This window comes from Anastrepha obliqua, chromosome 1, assembly GCF_027943255.1.
Source record: "Anastrepha obliqua isolate idAnaObli1 chromosome 1, idAnaObli1_1.0, whole genome shotgun sequence".
NCBI classification, from domain to species: Eukaryota; Metazoa; Arthropoda; class Insecta; order Diptera; family Tephritidae; genus Anastrepha; species Anastrepha obliqua.
Window position 1 is genome coordinate 172,320,797 of NC_072892.1, and position 9,473 is coordinate 172,330,269.

At 38.4% G+C, this 9,473-nt stretch overlaps 1 protein-coding gene across 1 annotated transcript; it reads left to right on the forward strand.

Annotated features, from left to right (window-relative positions):
- The first annotated feature begins 587 nt into the window (after positions 1 to 587).
- On the forward strand, positions 588 to 9,254 carry LOC129241020 (beta-mannosidase-like). Its single transcript, XM_054877144.1, has 12 exons — positions 588 to 782; positions 842 to 979; positions 3,238 to 3,592; positions 3,653 to 3,808; positions 3,868 to 3,964; positions 4,053 to 4,233; positions 4,287 to 4,397; positions 7,322 to 7,801; positions 7,894 to 8,315; positions 8,389 to 8,586; positions 8,648 to 8,830; positions 8,890 to 9,254. Exons 1-12 carry the CDS (start codon positions 656 to 658, stop codon positions 9,151 to 9,153), a joined length of 2,712 nt encoding a protein of 903 aa, XP_054733119.1. The 5' UTR covers positions 588 to 655; the 3' UTR covers positions 9,154 to 9,254.
- Positions 9,255 to 9,473: the final 219 nt, after the last annotated feature.

The following is a 9,473-nucleotide window of genomic DNA, read 5'->3' on the forward strand; positions in this document are numbered from 1 at the left end:
TTCAGTCGTATTTTCTTAGTAATTATTAAAATATTGTGCATTAACGGTAAGAATGCATCAATTCAAAGATAAATAAACAAACAAACGAATATATGTATATAAGTACATAAACGTGTGTGTAATATGTTGGATGTATGAAATTCATAGACAGCTGCGCCGCACTCTGGCTGTTTGGTGTGTGTGTGCGTTCATTTGTATTTGTAGTCTATTGTAAAAAGATTAAAAAAACTGCATGTTTTTGAATTATAAAAAATTATAATTTTTTTATCATTCAAATGTTTTCTTAGACATTTATAAAATTTCATTACAACCAACTTTTTTCTTGTCATTTTCGGCGCCAATGCAGACTGCTTAGGCAGATAATCGATCTGCGAAACAGCTGTTCTGAGCCCTGGGTAGTCCATTTTTATCTGCAAATCTTTGAAAGAAAAATGTTTTTTTTTTTTTTTCAAATATTTTCCACACATTCAAAACTGCACTGCGCTGAGCCAAGCTGCTTCACAACAACTGTTTTATTCCATATTTTTAGTCAAACCGCTTCTGTATATAAGTGGACCTGCTCTGAGCAGCTTACCAGTAGTGATAATTTGAAATTCTAAGTGAGCTGTGCTTTAGTATTAAGTATTTTAAGAGTTCTTAGTAAATTAGGCGCAATATGATTTTAAAGAGGACTCCAGCCCTCGCCATCCTGAGCTTTGCAAGCTTTATCCTGGCTGCACACTCAGAATCAGTGGAAATTGTAGATCTCAACGCTAACTGGAGCCTTACAAATCAAAATCTTAGTAAGTGAATACTTAAGGCAGTCCGTCAACGTTTGGAATCATCCCTTGTTTACTTGCAGCCATTAGCAAGAGCAACATTCATCTGCCATCTGGCGTCTATAGTGCACTGTACGGCGAGGACGTATTGAAATCCTACAATGACATCAACATGCGTTGGATATCGCTTGACAACTGGACTTACACGCGAATATTCAAAGGTTGTATAAATTATTTCTTACCCTTAATTGTTTAGTCCTTAGCGAAAAGTATGGCTTGTGGAGGAGTTTTGGTTCAATATGTGGTCTAAAATCTATGTTTAGAAAGATGGTCATAGAGTTAGTGCCCATATGAAAACATTAACCGAGAATATTTGGTTCTACTTTCCAAAAACAAAAAATATTGCGAGGGCCCTTATTGTGCTGAATTCGAAACTGGTCCTAGAGTAACCTCAGCAAGACAAGTTTAAAGACATGTAGTCTAAGTCTGAGTTCAGATACGGATTCAAGACTCAAAAAGCTTCGAAAAGTGTGGTATGGATTTTGGTTAAAAATTTGTGTCGGTCTGCATTTTTCTCCTAGATTTCATGATTCGTGTGTCCAGACGTTAAATAAACGAAGTGGCGCTAAATTAATCTTCCTATCCTATCGGAAGACGTTTAATTTGTGCAAACTCGCCGATCGTATTTGATATTTGTGAACTAGCTGAAGAATTCAAACAAACTCTTAACGGAGCGCCTAAAGATCAAAATAAAGGTTCCCATCACTCAAAATAATTTTTTTTTGTCAGTACAAAAGTTATGCAAAAACAAAATTGATGAAATTTCATAGGCTTGCCTGTGAGTCGGTTACAGGATCAGTGCGTATTTGTTCAGAACAGCTTTTAAGCATAAATATTTCCAACAAGAAAAACAAAACAGTATGCGCTACTAAAGCCTTTCAATTCCAAAACTGTGACTGCCAATTTAGATATAACCACAATGGAACCGGTCTTTTGAAACATTTTGAAAAAAGAGTTTTATTATTTTTTGTTCAAAATTTTTGGATTTTTTTTTTTTCATCTTCCAAAAATATAAAAATGGAGAATATTGGGGAAACAAAATTTAGGTGACAATTAAGAAATAACAAAACAAATTGTTTCTCAACAATTTTTAACAAAACAAATTGGAGGATAAAGTTTTTTTCTTAAAAAAATATTTGGAAAATATTTATGTTTTCGGTACAAAATTTTTGGAAGAAACGAAAAAAAAATCTGACATTTAAAAAATAAACAAACAAAAACAGTTTCTCAAAAATTTTGTAGGATGAAATCTACTTAAAAAAAAAAATTAAAAAAAAGGTTTGGTATTTTTCGAAAAGAACAAAAAAAATTCAAAAATTTTGAGCAAAAAAATTAATTTTTTTTTTCAAAAAAAAAATAAATTCCAAAAATTTTGAGCTAAAAAATTTAAAAAATTGTTTTCAAAATTTTTTTTTGGTTCAAAATTTAAGCATTTGTTTCCGAAAAACAGATTCCAAAAATTTTGAGCAAAAAAAAAATTTTTTTTTTTTAAATGTTTATTTTTTTGTTCAAAATTTTTAGCAAAAAAAAAAAAAAAAATTTCCAAAGTGTTTATTTTTGTTGTTCAAAATTTTTGAAATTTTTTTTTGGAAAAAATTTTTAATTTTTTTTTCCAAAATTTTTATTTTTTTGTTCAAAATTTTTGGAATTTTTTTTTGTTACTTTCGAAAAATACCAAATTTTTGTTTTTAATTTATTTTCTGAGAGTACATACGTATTTTTTTTTAACTTTTATGGCATTAATTTGTCTATATTTTAAAAAGTTTACAAAAAATTTTCGAGTAAAAATAATACAAAATGGCAGCTCCAGCCCTCACTGACGACGGTCATGTACGACGGTGGACAGTGTGCGCCGGGGCACTCTGCAGCCCTGCCATGTGATTTGAAGCAAAAAAACCAAAAAAAATCTTAAAGAAGTAGATAAAATTTGGGGGTCTTATGAATTTCCGTTTTTTTAGAAAAACCTTTTTAAAAAAAATGGGAACCCTTTGAAAAAGAAACACTTTTTTTTGTTTATCTATATTTGTTTTGGCGTTAAAAAACCCACACTAAAGATTTTTGTTTTACAAAAAATGCTTCCTGAAGGCCTCCTAAATTGAATAAGCTTTAATTCGAAATCGGTCTACTCGTTGAAGCGTAATCGCGCCCCGCGCGCAAAAAAATAAGGTGTTTCGAGAAAAACGCATTTAAAGTTTGACAAAGCGGCTCCGAGCGCGCGCTTCTACCTGTTTTTCGGCCGACGCGTTCTCTCGTCTATACGATATACCTCGTAAAATCAATTAGATAGGGAAATATCCTTTTGCATACACATTTTTAGACCTTAAGGACGAAAATAAAGCAATACTTCCCTTAGTTTAATAGAATTCCTCTGCATATACTTCCTATCTATAACTTACTTCTCCACTTCCCATTGGCACAGTTTCGCGCAATCATTTACCCAAACATTTCTGCAATTTAACCTTCCACGGAATCGATACGATCGCTGAAATCCGTTTGAATAGCCGCGTTCTTGGACGCACGGAGAATATGTTTGTGCGCTACAGCTTCGATATAACCGACTTTCTAAGCGAAGAAAATATTCTCGAAGTGCAACTATTTTCCCCGATATATGCAGCAAAAAAACGTGCTGAAAATTTTGCCGCCAATGGCACCAACTATCCGCCGAATTGTCCCTCCGATCGCTTCCAAGGTGAATGCAACATAAATATGCTGCGAAAGATGCAAACCAGCTTCGCATGGGATTTCGCGCTTGCGGCACCTTCAATGGGTATCTGGTGAGTGCAAAGCGGATAAGCATTCAACTTCGCCAGTTGTAATCCAATCGTATATTTCAGGAAAGCGGTAAACTTGGAGTGCTACGAGGTGGCTATCATACGCGATGTGGATGTAGTTATTAGCCGTACGAAAACTCACTGGAAAGCAGATATACAAGCACACCTCGACGTAGGTGGGCAAGAGGATTTCTTTGCCGAGCTGAAGTTTTACGCTTTGTGAGTTCACAAATGATGTTAGATAAGGAAAATGTATAATAAAAGTTAACTAATTACAGTGGCCTATTGGAAGAACCCCTCATCATTAAGGACAACAAGAACCAGCGAGTGTCACACAAAAATGCGATCATAACATTTTCACAAACTTTTACTTTGGTAACTGCACGCATTTTTCTATGCGCAGATATTCACTAAAACATAAATGAAATAAAAACTCGTTAACAGTCTCTTTTTATGCCGCCAGAACTCGGTTTTACCTTGGTGGCCCAATGGCTATGGCAGTCAAGACCTGTACACCTTTAACTTTGTCCTAAATGCCTGGTTGAGTAAAGAAGGCGCGGTGGCAGACTCGCCAAGCGTCTCACAGAAGTCAATACGTGTTGGGTTTCGCACAGTGGAACTTGTGGAACAAGAAATGACAAATCGTAGGTTTTTTTTTTCTTTGTTAAAAAAAAGAATTTAATCAATCGCTTTGCAGGTAACGGCTACACTTTCTTCTTCCGCGTTAATGGCGAGGATATTTTCATAAAAGGCGCCAACTACGTGCCATCCCATATTTTACCGGAGAAGATGCAAGACCCTAAGCGAAGTAAGTTGCACCTAATAACTTATTCTCTTACGAACAAAAAATTCTGACTATTTTCTGTTAGACGCCTTTAGTGAGTAATCTTTCGCGGTGAGTACTCGACATACGACAATTCGTACTTGTCTTTTTTTTTTGCTTTTTTTTGTCGGGACAACCAGCTGCCTACAGTCCCTTCCGCTTAATGACAGGAGGATCTCCGACAGCCGGTCAGACATGGCTGGTAACATCAGTTTTGTTCATGCGTACTTACTTTACGACAATCTAAGCGGTTGACGCTTAGGGTTCAATGAAGTTAGGTATTACAGAGCTCCAAGAAGACAGAACATTGTTTAATTCGCATTACGACCAAGCGAAAAGTCAGAACAGGCGGCCAAAGCCCTTCGTTATTTTTATAGACCTTTACGGTATCAACGGATGTCAAGTTTGTCCGTGACTACCATTTGTTCGTGACCACGATTTGGTTGCGCCCAGGTTCGAAGCCCACTGTTTGCATGAAACATCAAGTTAATGGAGCAATTTTTTGTAATAGATCTCGCGACTAGGCAGATAGTAACAAACTTCCGAAGGTGTTTGAAAAAGGTGCCACATGAAAAACCTACTCATTAAAAACTATCTGTTCGGAGGCAACATATGACTGTAGGTTTCTCCATTTGTGAAACAACATCAAGACGCATGGATCAAATTGGGGGAGGAGCTCGACACTCAACTTTGATATATAGCGAATTCAACAACAACGCAGTGGTTCCAAAAACTCCGTTCTGAAAATATAGGTCTAGAGGATAAGCCCGCTTTCATAAGCCAATCGTTGAAAATATCGTAGAATCAAGAAAAAAATCATCAAGTAGGAGCGGCATGTGCGGAATTATTCCATTACTCAAGAGCTCAAGATTAACAGAAAATCGTTTGGAGCCATTTGCATAAGGCTCGCCTCAAGAGCAAGCTCGTTTTCTAGTCAAAATCAGTCCCAAATCACGGAGAATTACCTTACACAATCGCAATGTAATCACACGAGAATAATCCACTCAAATTCGATCAATTCGGACCTCTACTGTGAACAACTCACCATATTGAAGCAGGCAACCGACCAAAAGCGACTAAGCGAAGTTCAAAAATAGGGAAGGTGTTGCGTTCCGCAACAATTCCGAAACACAAAAAAGGGGATAAACTTATTGTAGTAATTACCGAGGAATATCACTTTTGAATGTCTGAAGAATGTTTACTTTACCTACGAGATAATAGGTGACTCTGAACGCGGCCTCCGACGTAATAGATCCACCATAGATCAATGTTTCACTATCTGCCAGATTTTTGAAAAATATTGGAAATACAATATTAATTTACACTGCCTATTTTTAGATTTTAAACAGGCCTTTGATAACTTGAACCGAGCCAAAGTTAAACCTAAGCGTAGGTAGGAAATGGCATCCCAGCAAACTTGGCGAATATCGCACCGGAAACACAAACAACTTGTTCAAAACGACCTATCAGATCCATTCGAAGTGATCTCTGGATTTAAGCAAGGATATGCCCTGTCGTCCTTGGTTTTCAACCTAGTGCTAGTGAAGTAGTTCATCGTTTCACATCACAAAAAGACGTCTGCAAGAGCAGTACGCAAATTCATATGTGCGTACGCAGATGACACAGCCATAATTACGAGAGACCTAGAAAGGGAGGACTACAAGTCCTGCAAGTTGGACTACAAATTAACCACGACAAAAGCAAGTAAATGCCGCGAACGAAATCGAAAAACAGTCCAGCTGGTCTTGTTATTGGCAATAAGCGTTTCGAAGCTGTAGAAGAATTTAGTTATCTGATAGTGGTGGTTAGCGCCAACGATGACACCGAAAATGCTATGCTAGACCACAATCAGCAAGCAGGGCATACTTTGCATATATAAAGTTATTTTAGTCCAAACTCCTCTCGAGAGACCAAAAATTTCGAATGCATCATACGCTTCTACGCCCAATCCTGACATACAACTGTGAAGTATGGACGTTGAAAGTGAATGACGTGAACCGAATAGCAACATTCGAAAGGAAAATTGTGAAAAAAATATATGACCCACTCAAGTTGGCAGATGGCATATATCGTATTCGATACAATCTAGAACTAAGACCCATTATAAATGGGCGAAACATCATAAGATACATAAAAGCCCACATTTTAAGTGACGCGCTAAGAGCTCCGAAAGCTTAAATGGGAGGTTCCATTGCATTCGATATATAGTCCAGAGCTAACACCAGGCGATTATTACCTTCTCAAGTATTTGCAATATTTCCTAGATGATACAAATGTTCTCATCCACATCTTTATCCATTATTTTTGTTTCGATTGGCACATAGGACCACAGAAATAATCGAAGTTGACTTTCATGTTAGTAGCAGAAGCATCGCCCAAGAGCTAAAGACCGATCTTAAAACAGTTTTCAGCAGTTTGCGCAAAAGTTTTACGCAAAAATAATGGATTTCTTTTTCCCCAAACTAATACAGAATTGGCGCAGCGAATAAAGATCCAGCGGCTACGTTGACTGGGTCATGTCGTCCGAAAGGATACAAAGAAGAGGAAGGTCTCCTCTGTGTTAGAAAGATCAGGTAGGGAAGAACTTGGCTTCACTTGTGTGTCCAACTGGCGCGCTTTGTTAAACTGTAAAGAAGAATACAGAATTGGCACTCACTTGCTTTGTTGATTATTTGGACGAGCTTCACCTCCGCTTTTGTGATTTGAGTTTTGATATTTTCCTTCAGTTTTATGCCGCCTTCGAACGGCAGATCGTTTTTTATGAGAAGTTTTTTTTATGGCGCTTGCCTGCCTATAAACCTGGTCACATAAATGTTCTGATCTTTTTGCTTTACCCATACCTTATTATATTCAAGACAAGCATTACCTTTAATTTTTCCATCTTTCATTCCTCTTCCGCTTTCTCCCAGTCAAACACTTGCTCACCTCAGCCAAGGAAGCACACATGAATATGCTGCGCGTTTGGGGTGGCGGCATTTATGAATCGGATCTTTTCTACGAACTCGCCGACACATTGGGTTTGCTCATTTGGCAGGATATGATGTTCGCTGGCGCTATGTATCCTATCGATAGCGACTTTCTCACCTCTGTACGCACCGAGGTGCTGCAGAATGCGCGTCGTATCGCCTACCATCCCAGTTTGATCGTACACGCCACCAATAGTGAAAACGAATTGGCTTTGGCCCAAAATTGGTATGGCACTTTGGTTGAGCAGAAACGTTTCGAAAAGGAATATCGCGAATTATATTTGAATAACGTGATTGGGCAACTGAAAGCCTTGCAACATGCGGCACGCATACCACCACTGATGTCCTCGCCATCCGTAGGGAAACGTGAAGAAAAATTCAACTACCTCGCGCCCGATCCACAAAGCGCGCAATATGGCGATAGTAAGCTGATGTGCTTTATAAATCATAGTAAATGCTGATTTCTCTCACTCTCTCACTTGCTCTCTCTTTCTCCCTCTCTGTCACTCTTTTAGTACATTACTTTGTGGTGCACGAAAACGGTTGGAATGTCAACATCTATCCCACACCTCGCTTTGCCTCCCAGTATGGCTTCCAGAGTTTGCCGCGCAAAGAGTCTTGGAAACGTAGCATGGCTGGCGGCGAGAATTTAATGGAATTAATGCGTCATCGTCAACACCATCCCATGGCAATGCTACCGATTGTGAATCTGATACGCCCGAACTTGCCGCTGCCGCTCACGAAAGACGCGCGCTACACGGATGCTCTCATTTATTTCAGCCAAATCGCACAAGCAATGGCTCTTAAAGTCCAAACGGAGTGGTATCGCAGTCTTCGAAACTCTGAACATCGCACAATGGGTGCGCTCTATTGGCAATTGAATGATGTCTGGGTGGCACCTTCGTGGTCCACTATTGACTTCTACGGCAATTATAAGGTAAGAGGCAGTTGACAGTTGCAATATTTCTCACTTAAGTTAAATAACAAACCTCTTCCAACATCGCCATCAGCTCGCCTATTACTGGTCTAAAGAATTTTTGGCGCCTATTACACTCATTGCTACACCTGACTCCACCGCTGGGGTCATCAATGTGACAGTGGCCTGCGATCAGGTCGAAGTCAGCACAGAAGGTATTCGCGTCACAGTGCAACTATTCAAATATGACAACTTGACGGCTACGAATTACACCACATTTGATGTCTTCTTGGTAAGTTGCGCGCATTATTTAAGTACAAAATTCCCTTATAACCGCTCATAAACCGATTTAGAAAAAAAATGCTGTTGTTAACGCTCAGACACTTGCCAATGATAAAATCTTCACAAATACTACCACCGAGAAAAATACCTTCTTACAATTTGTGCTGCATAGTGCAACTGAAGAGCTCTCTTCGACCTACTACTTTCCGTCGGCCATTAATAAAGCACAGGGCATCAGCGATCCCGAACTCACAGTGAGTGGTCAAAGCAATTTTGTAGTTTTTTTTTTCTAACTAACTTCGCTCTCTTTTAGTTTGATTTACAATGGAAGCACTGCGTCGACAATGGCAAGACCTACGAGAACGCCTACACTTTAAAGATTATGGTAAAGCGACCAGCACTTTTTGTCTATATCGACATCATTCATCCGAAAGTGGGAAAGTTTAAGCTTTCACGCAACGGTTTCGTGCAAACCAAGCAGTCCACGAAAGTGGAGCTGGTGTTCACTGCGGCAGAGTGTATCATCCTACAAAATTCCAATGTCGTAATTAAAACAGTAAACGACTATAAGGTGTAAAGTGAAGCGGGCTAAGGGAAGTAGTTATTAAGAAATATATAAAATGTGTATGCCCAAGAGTATAAAGAGAAGTATAATAAAGCAGAAATTTACTAATCGAAGATGCTGTTTTTGGTTAGGTACCATATTATGATAAGCTGCTCCCAACGGCTTGAGCTTTCCGGTAGCTTCGTAAAATTAAATTTTCTATTGGCCTTTTATAAAATACCCTCGAACAGGTTAAAAAAAAGTACGAGGGGTGCCTTTTATATGTCGGGATTTGGCAACCCTGGTATTGAAATCTGGCAACTGACAGCTGTATCGCAAAGTTTGACATTTTT